A 23,746-nucleotide genomic window follows, 5' to 3' on the forward strand; every position below is an offset into this window, starting at 1 on the left:
CTCAAAAGTTAGATGGTTTTGTGGTTTCCCAGTTTATTGTGCTATTAGTTTTAACCCTAACCATCATGGAGACTTGTTCGGGAAAGAACTCATGATCTATACAACTGTCACTCTATAATTAACATGTCCAGAACCTCAACTGCACAATTCTACAGTGATTGCGGTTCTTCCATATTCTCTTTTGATTGTCAAATATGCCAACCTGCAACAACTTATGTATTTCTATGGCAACTTCAAGAGAATAAACCACTCCAACAAATTATTTATAGGCAACGTAAATCAAAAATAAAAATGCACAAACATTCTTGAGTTCAAATGGATTTTCAAAAAATCAAGAGTAAGCATTCCTACCTATACTAAGTAGAAATAATTTTGTCTTTTTCTTGGGTCTTGTGAGTTACCACAAGGAAGTAGCCAACCAAAGTAAAAGGATAAACACCACAAAGAGTTTCTTTTTATGATAAAAGTAGCCCGTACATGAGCATTCCAGCTACATCAAAGCTTTCTCTCTCCTGAAGATTGGTTTCTTTAAGAGTCGAGGAGACTGGATTGATTTTTAAAAATCCATTTATAGTTCAAAGACAGATGAGTTTGAAAGACAGATAGGGAGGCCATTCAAACACATCTCAGCTGACTTCACAACCTTAATGCTTTGTGTTCAGCCTTTGGCAGGACTTAAAATTGATCCGATTGCGGCCATGTTTCTATCAAGGACAATCTTTTACATTTGATGTCTGGACCCTAAGAAGGATCAGGATTTCTTAGTCCTTCAATAGGACCACTTTGAAATTCTGAGGCTGTCAGCTGGACTGGAAAATTGAAAAGCATCCCAAAATAAAGCAATGGAAAGCAATTTCCATATTGCTGTTGAAAAACCCCCACACAGATCAATCACATAGGTCACTGAGCCTGTTGGGATTTTATGAGCATGAAGAGTGGTAAAAGAGAATCAGAAGAGTGCAGAAGAGCTGACATGCTGGTTGTTAAGTAAACCAGTTAATAATTAGGATCAGTTGCCCAGGTAATTAAGATAAAGTTGTCTGAAAAAAACTAAAACAAAGAATGAAAACTGAAAGAAGACTCAGAAGAGACAAAATGAAATATTGCATCAGACTGGAAAGAATCAGCCTAGAGTAGAATCACTGCCACAAGAGGCTGCAAGGACCACCAACTCCTCAAGTTGGAAAAACAGCGGAAGGAAGGACAAGAAGGAAAAAACCTAATCAAGGAGAAAAACCAGCCTAGACCTAAGGAGAAATTTCCTGACAGTGAGAACAATTAATCAGTGGAATTCAGCTTGCCTCCAGAAATTGTGGCTGCTCCATCACTGGAGGTTTTTAGGAAGAGACTGGACAGCCATTTGCCTGAAATGGTGCAGGGTTTCCTGATCAAGAAGGGGGTTGGACTAGAACAGGGGTGTCAAACTCAATTTCATTGAGGGCCGCATCAGCATTGCAGTTGCCCTCGGGGTGGGGTGTGTGTGGCCTGGGTGGGCGTGGCCTACTGGGTGGGCGTGGCTAGGGTGCGTATGGCCTGCTGGGTGGGCGTGGCCAGCTCTACATCCTTCGCATCAAGGGTGCCTATGGGGGCCTGGGCAGGAGTGGGACAGATCTGGGGGTCTCTGGTAGGAGGAGGGTCTCTGGGCCAAGGCAGTGGGGGCCGTTCCCTCACTGTTTCCAGGATGGCTTCGCGGGCCACATGAAACTACTTCGCGGGCCGGATCCGGCCCCCGGGCCTTGTGTTTGACATGTCTGGACTAGACGACCTCCAAGGACCCTTCAAACTCTGTTATTCTGTGTATCAGGTTGTGGGAGAAGGATATCTATGGCTATTAATCAGGACAGACAGGTATCGCCTCCCATTTCAGAGGTAGCCAGCTTCTCAAAATGAGTTGTTGGGGAACACCTCTCTCTCTCTCTCTCTCTCTCTGTGTGTGTGTGTGTGTGTGTGTGTGTGTGTGTGTGTGTAAGAGAGAGAAAAGGAAGATTTCTGCAGGCATATCCTGCTTGTCAGCTTCCTATTGTCATCTTCTTGGCCACTGTGAGAACAGAACTCGGAGCCAGAGCTTCTGGTTCGATTCTGCACAATTCTTCTCATATACCCTGAATTGCAAGTCAAACAGGAATAATTGCAGTTGATCATCTCTGTTCCCCCTTTGCTGCCTTTTCCTGCCAAACTTTGGATAATTTAGAGATGAAGATTTTTTTATCTTTTTGTTCTAGTAAGCGACGCCTATTTTACTGAGCTGGATATTGAGGAAGATGGAACAAAGGGCATCCTTATGACCTATTGTCCAATAAATGTGCTACCTGATACCCTTGGAAGAAAAGGTCCTGAGTCCTTTTCCCTCCCACCTCACAAAACTGCTTCCCCACAGGTTTCTCACTCCAGTATACAGAACAAGCAGCCACGTGTTTGTCTCCCCCTTTTTCAGGCTAAAGCCCACTCACCCCTCTTGTGCATAAAAATGAAGAGATCGTCCAGGAACTTCTTCCGTTCGGGGTCACTGTCCAGTTCATACAACTGTGGAATGAAGCAAGCGCAGTTTAACTTGGGCTGGGCGTAGAAAGGAAAACAAGTTTCCAGAGCCATGTTCAGCGGGTGGAAAAGCACAATTCAACTCAGATTTGAAGCTCCCGTTTAATTCAGCCTCAAGTTTTTTTTAAAAAAAAATCAGGCTGGGGACACAGGTAGTTTGCATTCCAGCCACGGATAATATGGATCTAGAAATCGAGTTCTTGGAGGCTAACGTTGCAGCAGTTATCGATTTTCTGAAATGGAGGTGAGGATTGAAGAAGAAGGTGGTGGCTATAAAGAAAACACATGTCCTAAACCAGCGTTTCTCAATCTTGTCCGCTTTAAGATGCGAGGACTTCAACTCCCAGAATTCCCCAGCCCAGCCCAGCCAGAATTGTGAGAGTTGAAGTCTGTGCATTTTAAAGTGGCCAAGATTAAGAGAAACACTTTCCTAAACAATCTGACACAAGGCTATCAAAGATATCCAGATCAATGGCTCCACCATCACCACCACATGCTTGCTAAATAAATCCCTGTGGATTTGAAGCCAGGACTATAATTAAGAGGTACTAAAAATTACAACCCAAGGAAGCTAGATAAGGGATGATCAGCCCAGCCGGATCAAGAGATCTATGAAAGCTGATTTGGAAGGAATTCAAGCCTCCTTTGCGAAAGACTCAAGTTACTGTTTGAAAGTTCTTTTTTCAAGCCCCCTTCAGATAGCAGAGCCACCCCAGGCAGCAGAGTTTTTGCGACAGTTTAGTAGGCATCATTTCCACCCTTGATGCAAACAGACAATCAAAGCTAAGCTGTTGCACTGACCTTGGCAAAATCACGGGATATCTCTCTTCCTCTGCTACTGTCGGCTTCTTCGCTCCAAGTTAGGTTCCCGTTCTGAAGAGGAAGAAAACCAAAAGCAGACAGCTATTAAAAGAAAAGAGCGGCAGGCATCGATGGAGATTCTCAATCGTCCACGTCATGGCTGTCCCAAAAGTGCTTTTCAAAAAGGCAACCAGACTGTAGGGGTGGAGAAGGATGGCCCTTTTATGACTTGTGGACTTCAACTCCCAGAATTCCTGAAGCCCACAAGTCATAAAGGGGCTATGGTTCCCCACCTCTACTTTAAGACAACCTTTTCTTTCAGCACAGACCTCCTTTAAATACTTTTTGTGGCCACAGACCATGGCCACAGACGCCCCCCCCCAAGATTTAAGATTTAAATTATAACACTTTTTTCAAGCCTGTGAAAGCATGTGGCCCCAGGGATTTGTGGACCACAGGTTGAGAACTACTAATTTAAGAGGCTAAACCCAACCAGGGATTACTAAAACAGCCCAAGCAGCGGTGGGACCAGAAGGCTACGGAAGAGTAGTCCCGACTTTCTAAGGATTGTGGGAATAGAAGGATGACTACTATAGCCCTCCCAACTGCAAACATTGCAATGCAAAAACGCCCGGGCAACAGGCAAAAAGCGAAACCAATAAGGTCAAATGCCAGGGGATGTGTGTGTGTGACCCACCATCTGGTGGTAAGCACACAGGATCTTAAATCAGATGAAAAGCCACTGAATCCAGGGAGGGGTTTCCAAACAAAAAACAGTTTTTAATTAGAGCCACTTTAATGCCTACAGTTTAGTGTCATCTGGCAGTGACACACACACACTGAATTAACAAGATGAATAGCTCGGGGATGGGCAGTATGACTCTCTCTCTCTCTCTCTCACACACACACACAGACACAAACACAGACACACACACACACCAATCTTTTGAATGGCACAGGTTGCCTTAAAGCCTGCTGGTTTTATATGAGCCAGCAATTCCGGCTGAAAAGTCAATTATACAGTGAGGCCCATCAGCCGAAATGTATTTAATGGAGGATTATGGCTGCTTCTGTTGTGTCAGCTGTTTTGTTGCAGCTGTTGCCTCTCTTGAGCCAACTTCAGAAAGAGCTACAGACACAAATCTCGTCTTGACAAGCAGGATGGCTAAAGGTTCTCCACGCGACTAAACTGGCCACTCGCAATACCGGCCAACCGGCATCCCTAAAGGCAAGTTAGCATCCTGATACAGGCACAAGCAGTCCTCGGCTTACAACAGTTTGTTTAGAGACCGTTCCAAAGTTACGACGACGCTGGGGAAAAAGTGACTTACGGCCGCTTTTCACACTTATGACCGCCGCACCATCCTGTGGTCACGTGATCAAAATTTCAGACGCTTGGCAAGTGACTCATACTTATGATTTAAGTTCTCCTATTAAAGCCGCACAATATTAACATTCACGCTCCTGGGATTGATTTATTTTTTGAATTTACCCAAGGCACAGGAAAATATTTATCTGTTATTGTGTATATACCTTGCAACCGGCCATATGCCGCCCTTAACCACAGTGGCAAATTTCAAATGTTTTCGATAGGAAATAAACACTGTTGCTGTTTATATCTCAAAACAGGGCAAAAAAACATCTCTCCAAGGACCAGCCTTGCTAAGAGAAAAATCAGCTTCTGCCTTTATCTTCAAGGAAGTGACCAGGCTTAGCATTTTGTGTATATATAGAGGAAACACAGTAAAAAAATGACAATGAAGGTTATCTAATCTAATCTAATCTAATCTAAAAAAAACAACAACAACCTATCAATTTTGCAATGCCTTCTCTGCCACGGAAAATGAACAGGCTTTTTGTACTGTGGGGGGGGGGGAATGGGAATTGTCTAGTCCAGGGGTCTTCAAACTTGGCCCTTTTATGACTTGTGGACTTCAACTCCCAGAATTCCTCAGCCAGCAAAGCTGGCTGAGGAATTCTGGGAGTTGAAGTCCACAAGTCATAAAAGGGCCAAGTTTGAAGACCCCTGGTCTAGTCAGTAACTTTGAATAATTGTTTCAAAGCTCTACTGCGTTCGTTTTCAAATCATTTTAAGTGTGACCACAAGCAGTTGAATGACAGAGTTGGAAGGGACCTCGGGAGGTCTTCTAGTCCAACCCCTCCTCAGGCAACACAATACCATTTCAGACAAGCGGTTGTCCAACCTCTTCTTAAAAGAGGTCTTAAAACGGGAATGCATTCCCTCCAGAGGGAACTTTTAACAGGAAGTGCCAATTTAAACCAAATCACCCTATGTTTTAGTGTTGGTAGGACATTCCAATACAGGACAGAACTACGTGAATTTGCTCTTCTCCAAAGCTGGCAGAAGAATTGGTTTATATCTCCTTAACATCCGTCAATGACGGCACCCATTTAGTCCCCCAGTGACATTCTTTCCTACACATCTTTTTGTATTCTAGCTTTTTTCTTCCCTTAAAAAAAACTAAACTAAACTAACCCTACTGGAATTCCTTTTCTTTCTCCCCCCCATCTTGTTCCTTGGTAATCTTTTGTCCCCCAACTCATCTTGTAGACCAGGGGTGTCCAACCCGGGCAACTTTTAAGACCTGTGGACTTCCAGAAGTCATGCTGGCTGGGGGAATTCTGGGTATTGAAGTCCACAGGTCTTAAAATTGCCAAGGATGGACACCAATGCTATAGACCAGTGGCCCCCAAATTTTTGGGTGCTAGGGACCGGTTCCATGGAGAGATGATTTTCTGCAGACCGGTGTGTGTGTGTGTGTGTTTCGTGCACCACCTGTATCCTGTCTGTGCTTTGTTCGTTTGTGTGACCCAGTTTCTAGCGTGCTGCAGACTGCTCCCGATCCACAACTCAGGGGGTTGGGGACCCTTGCTGTAGATCAGGGGTCCCTAACCCCCGGTCCGTGGATCAGTACCGGGCTGCGGCATGCCAGCAACCGGTCCACACAAACAAGCAAAGCCCCATCCGCGGGGTGCAGGCAGCACATGAAAGCACGCACCCTCCGGTCCGTGGAAAAACCTCTCTCCACAGAACCGGTCCCTGGCGCCCAGAAGCTTGGGGAACATTGCTGCAGATGGTTACAAGCTGGTTGCAAGCTATTTGTTGTTGACTTCCTGGGATTTTGACTGGATAGTCCCAGTACAGAACGTGTTTTTATTCTTTTGAGTCTCTGACCGAGATTGGGTAGAATTCACCCGTGCGCTTGTCATAAACCGGCATGTGAGGGCACGCAGCTATGTCTCCAGTCAGCTCTAAAGGACGGGCAGCTCCAAATAAGCATTTTGAAATGGTGTTGTTCTACAGGGCGGTGGGGGGGGGGTGTTAAGTCCTCCAGGCATCTCCAAAGCTTTGTCTCTACCCAAACTGCTGGCACCTTCCAGTTAACTATCAAAGCATGTCGGCCCCTCCCCAGAGCAGGCAAGCTTGACTACAGAAGCAATTAAGAGCCGCAGCTATTTTAGGATTACTCCCAAGCCACCTGGAGTATCTTATTAGAGTGGAATGCAGAGGGCCAAAACAATTGCAGTCCCTCTCTCTCTCTCTGCCCCTGCCCCCCCCCCACTTGCAAAAAGCCTGTTGAATCCTTTCCTTGAGGGCAACACTAGAAATTCCTAACATGATCGCGAGCCCCCCCAGCCCATCCCACCCCACCCCTCCGATTTTGGAATTCTACAAAAGAAACCCTGCCAATCATTTGGGGACCTGCTTCTGGAAAAGAGGGCGTTTTAAGACCAACGGGGAATCTCATCAAACGCCTTTTAGGGTTTTTGTGAAGGAGCCGTTTATTCTCACTGCAAAAGCTGTTTGCCTGTGCACGCGTGTGTGGGTGTGTGTAGCGGGGGGGGGGGGGGACAAACAAACAAACAAAACAGCCAAGGCTGATGTGTGCAAGAGGCTTTCTACACAAAGGTTCTTCTTGGAGAGCTCAGAACGTGCTTCCTTGTTCAATTTCTAGCCTTCAAATTACAACCGTTCCGTTCAGCGACTGTTCAAAATGACAACTGCACTGGGGGGGGGGGAAGTGGCTTGTGATCGTTTTTCACATTACCACCGTTGCGGCAGCACCCCCCCCCCCATTCACAGGATCGCCAATTCGGACGCTTGGCAACTGGGCATGTATTTAGGATAGGGTTGCATTGCGCCAGAGGTTATTTTGTGACTTTTTGACAAGTCAACGGGGGGGGGGGGGGGAGTCAGTTATTCACTTAATGACGGGTGTTACGACCCTAACAACTGCTGTGATTCCCTTAACAACTGTGGAAAGAAAGGTTGGGAAATGGGGCAAAACTCACTTAACGCATGTCTCGCTTAGCGATGTAAATTTTGGGCTCCATTGTGGCCGTAAGTCAAAGACTACCTGTACCGCTGTGGTTCTATACCACAATTCCCCCCCTCCAAAACCCTGGCTATTTCTTAAAGAAGGCAGCTATTTTGAGGAGCTGTGTGAATTCAGTCCAGAGAATTAAGTGGGTGGGAGATGCAATTTGGGGATTATTAGAGAAACAAGCCAAATTCCTTTTGTGGGTGGAGAGGAACTGTTGGAAGTGAACCGGGAGCCATGGAAAAAAAAGCTCCGGTAGCATAAATCTCTGCTGAGATTAAGTTGCCCATAAAGACAGTCGTCTCACAACAAACGCAGTCTGAGAAAAGAGGAAAAGCACCGCTAAGCTTATCGGTACAGATTCCTCTCCTGGCATCGACAGCTTTTTAAATGCTTGAGAAATAGATTGTGTTATGCTTTTTAAGGGTGTGTGTGTGTGTGTGTGTAAAGGTGGGCCTTTTAGAGTGCATATTTAATCCAGATTACTTTGCAACTATAGTAGTAGGTTTTGCTGTGAGCCAGGTCCCCCTGATTTTTTTTTAAAAAAACAACATTTCACCAAAACTACAGAGCAGAAATAATGCTTGTCAATTTAATTCCTGCCCCTTTATGTAATTACTGATTACTTTGATGGTTCAAAAATGGCTGTTTTGGATTCCAAATTCCTCCCCAGCTTCTAAATGTGTTGTTTAAGGCTACATTCCTACCACAATGGACAGTGTTTGGGTTGGCCATGTTCAAGACATGTGGACTTCAACTCCCAGAATGCCCTAGCCAACCAGGTTGCCAGGGTTGAGGAAGCCTGAGATAGACCCTCACTACTCCGATGCTCGTGACTTACTTCAGCTTTAATTCCAACAACTTTGAAGGGGCTGAGTTTGCATTGAGCCAAAAGACAAGCACCTGTGCAAATGAGCACCCCTAAAAATAATTTCTCCCTCAAACTTTTCAAGCAAACCAACAAAAAAAACCCACTACACAGGTAGTCCTCGTCTTACAACAGTTCGTTCAAAGTTACAACGGCACTGAAAAAAGTGACTGCCGTTTTTCACACTTACGACTGTTGCAGCATCCCCAAGGGTCGCGTGATCAGAACTGGGACGCCTGGCAACTGACTCATACCTACGACAGTTACAGCGTCCCGGAGTCACGTGATCCCCTTTTGCGACCTTCTGACAAGCAAAGTCAATGGGGAAGTCTGATTCACTTACCAAGCGTATTGCTGACTTAACAAGTGCAGCGATTCCCTTAACAACGGTGGCAAGAAAAGTTGTAAAATGAGGCAAAACTCACTTAACAAATGTTTCCCTTAGCAACATAAATTTTGGGCTCAACGGTGCGCATAACTCGAGGTCTATTGTACAGGCAGGGAGCAACATTAAAGAAATCTCAACCTGAATGAAACTTTTTATTTTTTTATTTATTTTAATTTCTACTTCCTTTGACCACAGCCATCAAGATACCTTGATATATTTTGATACCTTGATATGTTTTTCTTCTGTTGCTCTTACAGCCTTTGTGGTTTAACTCTGCGTGAATTTGGGAAGTGTTAGAAAGGGAGAAAAGAAACTAAATCGACTCCCTTCGCGTTTCTTTGAGGATTTTTTTTTTTTTTGCCAACCCCTTGAAAGACAGCCAAAGCTTCCTCCTTGTTCTGCGTTGACAATATTCTCACCGCCCCTCGGTCAGAAGCTGAGCTGGCTCTTTTGTCGGCAAGGCTGTTGTGACCATTAATTACTTTGTGGTGGACACTGAATGGAAGTCAAAGCAAACAAGCCTCAACAGCCTTCTTCCTTTTGAGAGGACTCTTTGCTAACCGAAAAAAAACGTTCAAGGGGGCTTTAAGTTGACTTTTCTCCAAAGGAAAGGGGTTTTTTTAAAAAAGAAAGAAAGAAAGAAAGAAAGAAAGAAAGAAAGAAAGAAAGAAAAACGGGGAAGTGAAGAGGGAAATTTAAAAAAAAACCCCAAACAAATATAACACCAAAGACACCTCTTAGTTCTGAATGCATCAGTTTCAAACGACGTTACGCAGAAAGCCATTTTTAGATCAAACCACCCTTCTGGGTTAATGCAAAATGCAAATTTAAGTAGCTCCTGACAGGAGAACATTACAAAGGGCAGGCAAAAGACTTAATTCTTCCCAGACATTAAGGGATGAGAGGGCTGCCTGGAACAAAAATAGGCATCTTGCTTCTCTCCTCTTACAAAATGGGTGACTGACATCCATCCCAATGTCAACCTTGCCTATTAATAGACACCGTAATCCCGGGGTAGTGAAACGAACTGTGGATGGAGGATGCCTTTGCTGAATGTTCCTCAAAAGAACTCCTGGCAAGCAAAGATTCTCCTTTAAATTAAATAAGAAGAACTGATTTCAGCTCTCTGGTTTGCAACAAAAGAATTCTTTATCGGCCAAGCATGGTTGGGACACACAAGGAATTTGTCTCCGGTTCATATCAGTGTACATACAAGTAATAAATCATGATCATAAGCTCTGGTTTACAACACGACAGAGACACGTAAAAAAATGTGCACTCATAGTCCTCAGCTTATGACAAGTGAGCCCAACATTTCTGTTGCTGTGTGAGACAGCTGTTAAGGGAGTTAAGGGAGTTTTAAGCTGTTAAGGGAGTTTTGACGGGGAATGGGTGGGGTTTTTACTTGCTATTTTAATATTTGTAATTACTGTTTTTAGTTGGGCATATATTTAATCCTTTTTAACTTTTGTATTGTATTTTTTATGCTTGCCCTGTTCACCGCCCTGAGTCTTTTGGGAGAAGGGCGGTATATAAATAAAATAATAATAATAATAATAATAATAATAATAATAATAATAATAATAATAATAATAATAATAATAATAATAATAATAATAATTATCATTTTACTTCCCCATTGACTTGGCTGGTCAGAAAGTTGCAAAAGGTAATCGCGTGATCCTGGAACACTGCAACCGTCATAAAATGAGCCACTGGCCAAGCGGCTGAAATTTGATGTGATCCCAGGGAGGCTGCAACGGTCGTTAAGTGTGAAAAACGGTCACAAGTCTTTTTTCCAGTGCTGTTGTAACTTCGAACAGTCATTAAATGAACTGTTTTAAGTGGAGGACTATCTGTATTCCCCCCCCCCCCGTGAAGTGGACGATAGTTTTGCCGACAGCACAGAACAAGACTCTTAATTATCTAACCGACTAAAATGGAGATGATGAGAAGGAGAAGAAGGAGAAGAATGGAATATCAGAGGTATATTCAATTACCCTGTGAGGTTGTTTTTTTTTAACACGGCAATAAAAAGTCCTCCAGCGGCGTATATAGAGAACCTAACTTCCAGAAGAATCTTAAAACAAAGTCACTCAGAAATCTGGATTCTAGGCCAGCATCACTTTGGTGTCCTAGGTGTGGAATTTGACACCATGCCATCATACAGGGCTTTTCTTTTACAGCCATGGGGACCCCCCGCAGAGGAAAAAGCTCCTCATTAAAGGCCAAACTGGAAAGATTCTTAGAAACCAGGAACAGCCCAGTGGCTTCATGGACTGGATGGAAGTAAGATGGAGACTGATGCAAACGATCCCAACTGGAAACCTTTTTAAAGGGACAGGAAGGAGTTTGGGAGGGGAACAGCAGAAAGTGACACTTCTCTTTCAACATTTTCCAGAAAACCCACCTCTCACGGCACAGAAAAAAGAGATTATTTCACATGAGGCCTCAGACAGGTAGGTTTCTCCAGGTATTTAGTCCTTGACTTATAGTAATTCATTTAGTGGCTGCTCACGGTTAGACTGGCACTGAAGAAAGGGACATTTTTCACGCTTATGACCATTGCCAGCCTCCCCACGGTCACATGTTCAAAATTCAGATGCTTGTCAGCCGGTTCCTATTTGTGACGGTCATAATGTCCCAGAGTCACGTGATCTGCTTTTGCGACCTTCTGACAAGCAAAGTCCACAGGGGAGGCCAGATTCACTTTACAACCAGGTTTCTAAGTTAACAACCGCAGCGATTCCCTTAACAAACTGTGGCAAGAAAGGTCGCAGGGAAAAATGGGGCAAAACTCACTTCACTAATGTCTCACTTAGCAACACAAATTTTTGGGCTCAAGGACCATCCTAAGTCGAGGACCACCTGTATGCCTGTTTTTTGTTGTTGTTGTTGTTTTTCCCCCTTCGGTGAAAGGGTTTAGAAAGCTGACGATGGTGACTGAAGCTGTTTGTTCTCAGCGCAGCCCTTCTCCGACGAAGTAGCCCACACTGCACCATTTATACACGTGGGGTATAAATATCCCTTGCGTAAACATCAATTACGGTAACACGAATAAGCTTTCAACCCTCAAAAGCTTCCAACATGCAAAAACGAGAAGGATGTTTTGCAATCCGCTGGCATTTTCTTCTGCCCACAGAAGCAGAGTACACAAGGGGTGGGTGGCCTTTGGATCTGAAGCACTGGCTTTGTTTGGCTGCAAGACATGGCCAGGGAAAGGTGAGGTGGTGCCCTAAACAGGTGACAGGTAATTGAGAGAGAGAGAGAGAGAGAGAGAGAGAGAGAGAGAGAGAGAGAGAGAGAGTGAATGAGTGAGAGTGGTCCGCACTAATCAAGGAGAGAAGCAACCTAGAACGAAAGAGAAATTTCCTGACAGTTAGAACATCAATCAGCGGCACAACTTGCCACCAGAGGTTGTGGATGCTCCAACGCTGGAAGTTCTTAAGAAGAGACTAAAATGGTATAGGGTCTCCTGCCTGAGCAGGGGGTTGGACTAGAAGACCTCCAAAGTCCCTTCCAACTCTGATATTCTTCTATTCTTCCTTCTTTCCTTCCTCCCTCCCTCCCCCACTGGAGGTTTTTAAGAAGAGATTAGACAGTCATTTGCCTGAAATGGTATAGGGTCTCCTGTCCGAGCAGGGGGTTGGACTAGAAGACCTCCAAGGTCCCTTCCAACTCTTGTCATTCAACTCCCAATTGCTGGTGGTCACACTCGAAGGGATTTGAAAAATAACTGCAGTAGAACTTTGAAACAATTATTCAAAGTTACTAACTAGACAATTCCCATTTCTCCCCCCCCCCCCCACGGTGCTATCAGTGCAAAGCCTGCTCGATTGCCATGGCAGAGAAGGCATTGTAAAATTGAGTTTTTTTTAAACTCGGTTTCCACTCTCTCTATATATACACTATATACTTATCCTCTTCTAACTCCATGAAAGAGGCATTCAGGCAATGCTCACAATGTTGCTGGCTGCTCCATTCTAATCCCACCCCGCTTCTCCCTGCCCGCCTGGATCTGAATGCCCTCCGCAGATACCCGAGCTATTTCATGTCTGAGTTGTTAAGCGAGTTCGCCCCCCCCCCCCATTTTGCGACTTTTCCTGCTATGTTTGTTCAGGGAATCGCTGCTCTTAAAATTCATAACACGGTTACGTGAATCTGGCTTTCCCACTGATTTGTCAGGTGGTCACAAAAGGGGATCACGTGACCCCAGGACACTGCGACTGTCATAAATGTGAGTCAGCTGTCCAGTATCCAAATGTAAATCACCTGACCATGGGGGATGCTGCAACGGTGGTACGTGTGAAAAACGATAAGGCACTTTTTTTCAGCGGCCGTGGTAACTTTGAACGGCCACTAAGTTTCTAAGGCAACTTGTGTTTGTTTTTTTTAAAGGTACAGAATTTTTTTAAAAAAAAAACAACCTTGCACATCAAATTAATTTTTAAAGGCCTGGCTGGAAAATGCGTTTCTGTAGATTTCTGAAAGGGAGCAAGAGCGGAGGGCTTAGCCCAACTCCTCAGGGGCTGCATTCCGGAATCCGAGTGCGAAAGAGAAGACATTCATTGCTAAAGCCAGGGCAAAATATCCTGGAAATTTTTTTTTTAAAAAAAAGATGTTTGAAGCGCCCGCTCTCAAAAACCAGTCCCTCCGTGTGCTCAGCATCTGAGAGACCGTGCAACAACAACAAAAAAAAAAAAAGGCGCATGGAAATACGATGGGAAAATTGGCAGATGGAAAAGCAGCCGTGAAAGAGTCGTCTTGCCGCACTGAGTCTTCGGAGAAGGGCGGGATATAAATAGAATTAAAATAAATAAATAAAATTAATCAAGCCAGTTCAGTTGCCTTCTCAATACAGCCTTTTAAGAATGGTCCAGTAAATCAGAGGTGCCCAACCTTTTGGGCACCAGGGGGCCGGTTCTGCATGCCGCCTGCATCCCATGGATGGGGTTTTGCTTGTTTGTGCGGCCCGGTACCGGTACCACAGACCAGGGGTTGGGGACCCCTGCAGGAAATGCTTGCTTACCTACTTAAGGGAAGCCTCACAGCCACAAAAAAGGTCACCCACAGCACTAGACCCCCCGCAAGGAGCGTGGAACCCCCCCCCACCCCCACCACCAAAGCAGATGCAAATTACACACTTAAGCACCAGAAAAAGTGGCTTTGTTTTTCTTTAAAAAAACAACAACACACAACTACCCCTTGGCCTTTGCACGCAGCAACTTTTGTGCAACGTGCAGGCGGTACCCAACTCAGAAATGTGGTAGTAAATATGACCGGTGCACTGACTTGAGGCACACACAGATTCCGGAAGTGAGTAGACCAAAAGGCCTAATTGCACCGGAGGAGGAGCAAAATACTCTTTCCAGTTGCATCACCCGGCCTGCTTGTTAATTGCAACACTTCAAAGGCTCTTTCGGCCACTGAAAAGCACAAGTTATTCTCAGCCACGACAGAACTTGCGAGGGGAAACAGGAGAGGCTTCCTGGAGTCTATATAGACAGAAAGCCCTTTCTTTTTCTTTCTTTCTTTCTTTCTTTCTTTCTTTCTTTCTTTCTTTCTTTCTTTTTCTTTCTTTCTTTTTCTTTCTTTTTTCTTTCTTTTCTTTCTTTCTTTCCTCTTTCTTTCTTTCTTTCTTTCTTTCTTTCTTTCTTTCTTTCTTTCTTTCTTTCTTTCCTTCCTTCCTTCCTCTCTCCTTTCTTTCCTCTCTTTCCTTTCTTTCTCCCTCCCCTCTCTCTTTCTTTCTTTCTTTTCTTCTATGCGCATTTCCCCTTGCCTAATTCACAGTGGCAGTCAGGAGCCCCCAAAGGTTTCTCACTTCTGCTCATTAAAAAAAAAGTGCAAAGGAGCTGCTGCGTTTGTGTGTGTGTGTGTGTGTGTGTGTGTGTGTGAAGGGGGGTGTAGAGGAGAGGGCTTAGGAAAGGGGTGGCTCACTTCCCAGAGCTCACTATTATGGAAGGCTCGGCTGCAGTCAAAGGCTGATTAAGGTTTCTTACCCTGTTTTCTGCTTCACCAAAGGATCCCCCCCCCCGATATCTTTCTGGCTCAACTACCTTGCAGGGGGGGGGCTGACTAAGAAAATAAAACAAGGAGACCAACTCCTTGGTGAAAAGCGGCACACACAGTTAGTCCTTGACTTACAACAGTCCATTTAGTTCAAAATGACAGCACTGGGAAAAGGGGACTTAGGGCCATTTCCCACGACAATCGTCGTGGCATCCTCGTGGCCGGGTGGTCGAAATTTGGACGCTGGGCAATTGGTTCATAGTTACGGAGGGCCGCAATGTCCTGGGGTGATGTGACCACTTTTACGGCGACCTTCTGACCGGCAAAATCAATGGGGAAGCCAGATTCACTTAACAGCCGTGTGACTCATTGAACAACTGCAGCCATTCATTTAACAAGCAAGGTCGTCAAACGGGGCCAAGCTCACATCACCACAGTCTCGCTTGGCAACAGAAATTTTGGGTGTGTGTGTGTGATTTCCCCTGCGGTCGTAAGTCGAGGACTGCCTGTAAAGGGAAAAAAAAGGAAACTAACGCCCAAATACGGTGCATGGCTTTCCCTGTACAGCTTAAGGAAGAGCCACATCTAAGATGACACAACAAAATCCAAACTTGCGAGCTTCGGTTGCATCCCGGGGGGGGGGGGGGGGAGGGCTGTGTGTGTGTGTGTGTGTGTGTGTGTGTGTGTGTGTGTGTGCAAATTTTGACTGACCTGTTTGAGCTGCTCGTCCAGCCTCCACGTTGGTCTCCCAGAGGAGGGGCCGGAATAGAGCGAGTTGGGGGCTTCTCTCCCCACTTCGTCCTTTCCTTGCAGGTTCCGCTGGACCCCCAGAACTGGGAGAAGCTTAGAGGAAGGAGTCACTCTTTGGTTGTGGGAAACCGCTTTGGAAGCGTGAAAGTATTTCAGAGCGGATCGCGCATCCTGGCCAGTCCTGGGAGCACTGTCCTCCAGATCACCGTCTTCTGAATTTTCCTCAACTTCCTCCTCCTCCTCCTCCTCTTCCTCCTCCTCTTCTTCCTCCTCCTCCTCGGAGTTCAGAGCACTCTGATCAAATGTCCGAGAAGCCCCCAGGGCAGGGGGCACTCTCGCCGAAGGTCCAAGGAGGGGCCCACCGGACACTTTGCCGGACGCGGCAGCCAGGCCAGCTTGCTGGACCGTCATCTGTTGGGGGAACTGCAGCTGATTCTCTCTCACCTGCCTCAGCGGCCGGTCCCTGGACTCCATGGGCTGGTGCTGCTGCTGCTGCTTCTGCAGCTGCTCCACAACTGCCTCCAGCTTCATCCTGTTGTTAACATGGCTGGGTGGAGGAAGGAGTTCGGAGGGACGCGGCTCCAGACAAAGCCTTCGCAGGATCTGAAACACAAATATTGGCCTGTAGAATTACTTCTTTCCACCACCACCCCTCCTCACCCTGCTCCAAGGGCCCGCAAAAAAAAAAGAAAGAAAGCAGACGGGGGGGGGGGAAAGCCGAGGTGGAATTCACGTTTTTTGCTGAATTCCAAGCCTTCTTTGCAAAGGGAATGACTTCCTCGTCTAAAACCCAGTCCCAAATCAGCCTCGGAAATGACTTTTATCGTATGTGGACGCAAGACCACTTTCTGCCTCTCACCCTGCCGTGTTTTTTCTTTGAAAACATCTTTGACACTTTCTCTTCATGCTATGCAAATACTCGGTTCCTGTATAATCCGAGCAGAATAGGATTACAGCCCAGGGAAGGGGAAAACAAAAAAACAACAAACCCAACACACACACACGCGCATGCCCCAATGTCCACCAATTGTTGTTCTGGCATTACACTCTAAGAAAGGTATGCAGAAAGATCTTTATTCAGAAATGTCTTCTAGAGGCAACTTTTCCCCCCCTTCGTTGCTTTCTTCTATGCCAGGGGTTCTTCAAACTTGGCCCTTGTATGACTTGTGGACTTCGACTCCCAGAATTCCTCAGCCAAGCACGCTGGCTGAGGAATTCTGGGAGTCGAAGTCCACAAGTCATACAGGGGCCGAGTTTGAAGACCCCTGTTCTACACGCTGCTGTAATTCCAGGAGATCCGCTTAGAGAGGGCTGTAAAGCCCTATGCAGGAGTGTAGAAGTCTAAGTGCAATTATTAGAATAAAAACGGGAGGTGGGGTGGCTGAAGGCGTACACAACATTCGGCGGTCCAATTCAAGAAACCAATGCAAACGAAGGGCCATCTTTTACTTTTCACAGTGGCAAAAGCTGTTTTCGTTCAGGCACTGGGAGGTGGAAATCAACCCCCAGAGAGGAAAAAAATAGAGGCAGTGCAATTCAGCCCAAAGCGCCCAGCGCTAAAGCAAGACAGTTAAGTAAGTTTTGCACCACTTTATGACCTTTCTTGCTGCGGTTGTTAAGTGAATCGTGGCAGTTATACCTAATAACACGGTTGTTAAGTGAAGCTGGCTTCCCTACGGACTTTGCTGGTCAGAAGATCACAAAAGGGGGTGATCGCGTCACACACACACACAGACACACACAGACACACACACCCACACACACCGGGGATGCTGCAATCGTGGCAAATGCATGCCGGTTGCCAAGCTTCTGAATTTTGATCGTTGTGATCACAGGGAGGCTGCAACGGTCATGTGAAAAACAGTCGCAAACGGTCCCTTTTTTCCAGCGCCGTTGTAATTTCAGTCAGCAAACAAATGGATGTACGTCTGTACATCGAGGACAAACCTATAGTGAGTTTGCAGATCTCGAGTGGCTGGCAAGAAGTAACAAGCAAACTCTTGCAGCTGGCAATTATGAGATCAAGTGTCTGTCCGCCATCTTCCCCTCCCCCCCCAATCAAAAAAAAGCAATTGGGAGTTTCAGATGTAATAACAAGTGTTAATGAAACCCGAGGCCTACTATTTGAAGGCAAATATAAGCCCCTAGTATCCCCCACCCTCTGCACACCTTTCCCTTTGTTTGCGACTTCTGCCTTCCAGGTAAGTTTACTTTTCTCCCCTAGGCCCAAATTTTAATTTAGAAACACCACAGGGCACCGGATCCCGGTGAAGTGCCATCTGCAAGGAGATAACGAATAAGAGGATAATAAATAATGAATGAGCTTGATGGTCAAAGGATGAAAGGCGACAAGCCACCCGCGATCATTAAGGGCGGAAATACATTGGGGGGTGGGGTGGGGAGAAATCATTATTGGAGCAGAATTTCCTGATGTGGTGAGAAACCCAAACTTGCAAAGCAGGGTAGAAGAATAATTCCCTCTGTTTTTTGGTTTGCTTTTGTTGTATCTGCTCCTCTGCCAGCAGAGAAACACTTAGCTTCAACCGAGATAAGATGCATAGCTTTAGCAAAACAGACCCTCCAAAAGAGCAATAGGATATTTTGCTAAAATTAAATATGCCATCTCCAGCGGCAATAAAATAACTCCTCTGCTATTTTAAGAAAGACCGATTCATCAAGAATTTCCCGTGAGTCTCTTGAATGCTCTGTGAAACTAGATTGGAAGGTCATAAGCAATCCTGTTAACACTGAGGATTGTTCCCGATTTTACAGTTGTTCTTTTTAAACTACAAAGACAACTCAATGCATGCGGGAACGTCCATCCCACCATTATTCTAAGGGCCACAATGGTAACAGCTAATAAAACTCTTCAGGTTTACAACACGACTTGAAACATGCTTAAATTACAAGTAGTCCTTGACTTATGACCATTGGTTTAGTGACCATTTGAACTTATGATGGCACTGGAAAAAAATCACTATTAAACTAGTCCTCACACTTAAAACCACTATAGCATCCCCACGTTTACCAAGTGCCCAAAATGCAATCATGTGACCACCGTGCAAAGTCAAACAGCCCCACTCCCAAATGGTGGTTAGGACAGATTTTGAAGTTCTGATGGTTGAAATTGGGGGGTGGAGATTGCAACCATCAGAATTTCAAAATCTGGTCATAACTGTCTTTTGAGGGGGGGAGCATTGTCACAACTTTGCACAATTGCTAAGTCACCAGTCATTAAGTGAGGGCCGCCTGCACATAAAGCCACCTACAAAATAGCTACATTCCTGCACTCCAGATGCACGTACATCGCGAGAGATAAACTAATTTCCAAAGAAAATCTATGTACACTTTCAAACATCCTCTCATTCCAACTCAGACAGCCTAAAGTGAGCTTCCTGGAAACCTCAATTGTGCAAGAAGTACATTTGCATATTAATAGGATAGTCCCTCCCAGCACTAAGACAGTCTTTGTGCATAATGATAACCCACAGCTGAGTGACATGATACAGGCTGGCTTTGAAAAATCCCAAAGGCCCAGATCAGCCACAATTCTAAGTATGGACATAACTCAAACCAGCAGTTAGTTAAAAGAAAAAAGAAAATACAAAAACTCATAGCCATGTTTGGCAGGTAGGGGAACATGGAACCTGAAGGCTTGTCTCATCTTGTATCAACAATCCACAGCTTTTCAGTATGTCTGAATGTAACGGTCAGCTCTTTCATTGTAACAGGTTGATAAAGTTATGATGGACAGGCGGAAAAAAGAATTTCTTTTTTATACAGTGGGCAACTGAAAGGGACTTAATTAGCAGCAGGTTGAAAAGGCAATTAATTATACAGTCCTTATTCTAGCAGCGCTCAAGGTTTACTCCCCAAAAGACTGGGGGGGGGGGAGATCAGAGGGCGATGCTCTTCACTGTATAAGCCACGACTAAAAGCACTACATAAAGGAGGCAGAGCGTTTGCTGCCATCACCAACTGTGGCTTATCAATTTGGTCTAGTGGTTGAGGCCCCAGGTCCCAACTCGCTGGGAGACAGCGAGTTCTAGTTTTGCCTTAGACGTGACTTTGGGCCAATCACCAGGAGACAGCGAGTTCTAGTCCCGCCTTAGGCATGAAAGCCGGCTGGCTGCCTTTGGGTCACTCTCTCTCTCTCAGCCCAACCAACCTCACAGGGTTGTTGTTGTGGGAGAAAAAGGAGGAGGAAAGTGCGTTGGATATGTTTGCCGCCTTGAGTTATTTGTGAAAATAATAAAGGCGGGATATAAATAAATGAATAAAATCTGGCGGCTTGACTCACAGCCCCCTCTGCAGCAAAGAGGGGAGACGAGGGCAGGAGAGCGCCAGGCTGGGGAGAGCTGCAGACCCTCCCTCCCCCCAAACCTGGGGATGTCTAGTGCTCTGGACTACAGCTCCCATCCTTTTCACATCACAGCAAAGAGAGGGGCCTAGCAAGGAGCACGGGAAGCCACCGCAGCACCTCTGGCGGGCGCCAGGTTGGGGACAGCAGCAGCAGCAGCAGACACCCCCCCCCTCAACCTGCAGCTGTCTAGAGCAGCGTTTCCCAACCTTAGGAACTTGAAGATGCGTGGACTTCAACTCCCAGAATTCCCCAGCCAGCATAGCTGGCTGGGGAATTCTGGGAGTTGAAGTCCACGCATCTTCAAGTTCCTAAGGTGGGAAACGCTGCTCTAGAGGGCTCTGGACTACAACTCCCATCAGCTTCCCCCCCACATGGTGGGAGGGGACGTATCGGGGGAGGGGAGGGGAGGGAAGAAGGTGAACCCATTGCAGGCGCCAGGTTGGGGACAACTGCAGCGCGCGCGCACGCACGCACACGCACGCACACACAGACCCAAGGCTACCTAGAGCTCTGGACTACAACTCCCATCCCCCCGCCCACCGCCTCGGCCCGGGTGGGGGTAGGGAGGCGTGCTGAGGCTGGGGGAGGGGAGGGCGGGCGCCGCTTGCAAGGCGTCTGGCGGGCGCCAGGTTGGGGAAGGCGGCAGGAGAGCGCCCCGGGGCCCTCCTCCAGAGGAAAGCCCGGCCCCGATCCCCTTCCTTCCCCGCCGCCCCTCACCTCGGCCTCCGCCGCCGCCTCCTCGTCCTCCGGCGGGGTCTCCTTCGCGACAGGCGCGGCGCCCGCCACAGCCACAGCCGCCTCAGCCGCGCCCCCAACCCCCTCCCCCACCCGGCCGGAAAGAGGGGCGGGAGGAGGGGACTCTATGGGCCACGCGCCGGAAGAGGCGTCAGCGGGCGGGCCCGGACCCATTCGCCACTTCCGGTTTAGTTTGGGGTTGGTTTGCTTTTTGGGTGGAGGCCAGAAAGTCCAGGCTTTTGCGAGGGTGGTTTTTACTTGTGCCTTTTTTTATAGGGCTGTATTGTACTGGTGAACGGGGTGCCACTCTATCCCTTCGTGCCTCGATGCCCCTTTTTCCACAGAGATCTCAAAGACAGAGCGACGTTGTAGTTGGCCTCCATGGAGGAAAACCGTTCAGACCGGAAGTCGGGTTTTATATTTGTTATTTTTACGTTGCTTTAGTAGTCTCTAGTTTGCGGAATAGGAGGCACAAAACTGAGGCAGAACCAGGAGGAAAATAACGAGGGGGAATGGAAAGAACAAAAAAAGGCAGCGGGAGCAACGCTAGGGAAACCATTCTTTGAGCGGTTACCATAGCAACCGCGAAGCGGCAGGCCAAAGAAAGGGGTGGAGCAAAGGCAGCGCCGTAGTCTTCCGTTCCAGGAAAGGGCGGGCCTTCCATAGTGGACAGCCAATGGGAGCGCGCAGGAAATATAAATGCCTCCTGGCGCGAGAATATTGCAATTACATCGGGAGGGGGGGAAAGTTATGGTGATGGCGCGTGCGCATAGCAGCCCAGGTTCCCAAGTTTGGGCAAACTCACTTTAGCGTTTTGATTTCGCTTAAAAATACTGTTGAAAGAGAAGTCTTCATCGGGGTCCAGTCCAAGTCGGGAATAAATAAAATGGAGGCTGCTTTAGAAAGAAGTTTGTGGTTTATTGAAGAGCAGAGCCAGATAGAAAGGAGACGGGGAAAGCAGATCACATGTAGCTGGGAGTGGGGCTTTTGAGGTTAATAATAATAATAATAAGAAGAAGAAGTTGGGAGGGACCTTGGAGGTCATCTAGTCCAACCCCCTGCTAAGGCAGGAAACCCTATACCATTTCAGACAGACAAATGGCTGTTCAGTCTCTTCTTAAAAACTTCCAGTGTTGGAGCATTCACCACTTCTGGAGGCAGGTTGTTCCACTGGTTAGTTGTTTCCTGTTCCTGTTTGAGGCTTTCTATTTCTTGTGTGGTGAACTTCGACCTGAGTCTGAGTGTATTCTGATAGTGCCTATGTAGATTTTAGGCGTCTTTGTCTTCCTAATCTCATCAGCTTCTAGCTTCCTGGCTCCAACCTTTCTGAAAGGATTATCACATCTGCATTTCTAAAAGCTGGCCTCTGCCTAGTTTCTGCTTGGGGGGAGAGGGGCTAGGGCTGGTTTCTGTCGTTTTTGTTTTGTTTTAAAGATCTTCTCCATTATTCCTTTGGGGAAATGTATTCTGCCTTTCTAATATTTCCCCAAAATATTTCTTCCTCTGGATTCTTCCCACAGTACCATATGCTCAATTGTGTTTTTTAGCCAACGCATTCAGTCCAACGTTTCTTAAATTATAGTTTAGTCTTATGCATTGTTGCATTGCTTCCCGGGGCAATTGGATTCCAAATCCGCTGAAATGATTCGCGATCTTATCAGCGTGCAAGAATAGAATGAAACACACATTTGAAATATTTAAAGGATGAGGGAGAAAAAAGGTTGGGGAAACAAAGCCATTCATCTTGCACAGATAAGGGGAAAACACCTGGATTGTGCAAAACTGGGTCAACCCAACTGCAAACGGTGAGATTTAATACTGTAAGGAAAATAATACAAAATAGTGTCACCTGGTTTGATTAAATTTTGTACTGAAGAGGATGGAGAAACAAGTACCAGTGGTACTTGTTGACGTCTCACAACAGATGGTAGATGTGACTCTTGGGCTTGACTCATTCCATCTTGCCATGCTTTGTGGCCTCAAAAGTATCTTTACACTAGCTGTGTTGCTTGCTGCAAACCATCACCACCACCACCATCAACCTCGTTGTAGCCATGCTCTATCCACTGCAGCACGGAGGCCTCTTCCGCCTGTTTCCAATCAATACAGGCCTGAGCTTTCTCTTGCCAGTTGGGCCCACAATACTAGCTGATGTTGTTGATCCATTAGGTCAACAGACCATGAGAAAGTTGAATTCAGAGGAAAGCAAAAGGCAAGGATTTAGGAAGGAACTGGACTATCGGAACAAAGGAAGGAAGGGCAGGATCATTATGTGATTTAACTTTAAAGCAATGGTTTAGTACGTTGTTGAAAAGTTGTCATTTTCCTGCCTGCCTGTATCTTTCTTTCTTTCTTTCTTTCTTTCTTTCCTTCCTTCCTTCCTTCCTTCCTTCCTTCCTTCCTTCCTTCCTTCCCTCCCTCCCTCCCTGTTTTTGAGAAACTGCAAACACTTGATTTTAATAAATGTTTATATATGTGTGTGTGTGTAATTTTTTTGGATCTGTCACTGTTGTGACTACAGCCTGTAGATTGCCTTGGGTTAGGCTGAAACAGAAAATAAGATTTGCCCCATATTTGGGGCCTAGCAAGGTATTCAAAATACTTAACAAACACTTTATATATATGTATATATCTTGATTAGTTTAACAAGCAAATCTCTATGACATCCCATGGTTTACATTATAGCGCTCTCTGAAACTGAGTAAGCACCAGGAAATGTTCTTGCAATATACACAGAAGGATTTTTGGAATACATCCAAAGATATAAATGCTTCTGTTTAGCCTTATTTGGTTATACTGCAGTTTTCCTCCTTACGGAATAGTTATGTTTTAATGATATTTACTTATTGCACAAGCAACCTATATTCACATTTGTTCACAGATAAGTCAAGTATAGGATCAAAGGGCAAAACGAGCAGGAAACTGTTAAATACCAGTGGGGAAAAAATCAG

At 46.0% G+C, this 23,746-nt stretch overlaps 1 protein-coding gene across 1 annotated transcript in view; it reads right to left on the reverse strand.

Annotated features, from left to right (window-relative positions):
• The window catches only part of ARID3B (AT-rich interaction domain 3B), a 33,032-nt gene extending 12,150 nt beyond the window's left edge, over positions 1–20,882 (reverse strand). The window contains exons 1-4 of the mRNA XM_081337058.1: positions 20,778–20,882; positions 15,659–16,300; positions 3,340–3,411; positions 2,451–2,523 (exon numbers count right to left, since the gene is read on the reverse strand). Coding sequence (XP_081193184.1) covers positions 2,451–2,523; positions 3,340–3,411; positions 15,659–16,228 — 715 coding nt within the window. The 5' untranslated portion in view covers positions 16,229–16,300; positions 20,778–20,882. The remainder of the gene's footprint in view (positions 1–2,450; positions 2,524–3,339; positions 3,412–15,658; positions 16,301–20,777) is intronic.
• Between the last annotated feature and the right edge of the window lie 2,864 nt (positions 20,883–23,746).

The sequence above is a fragment of the Vipera berus genome (assembly GCF_964194415.1).
Source record: "Vipera berus genome assembly, chromosome: 12".
NCBI lineage: Eukaryota > Metazoa > Chordata > Lepidosauria > Squamata > Viperidae > Vipera > Vipera berus.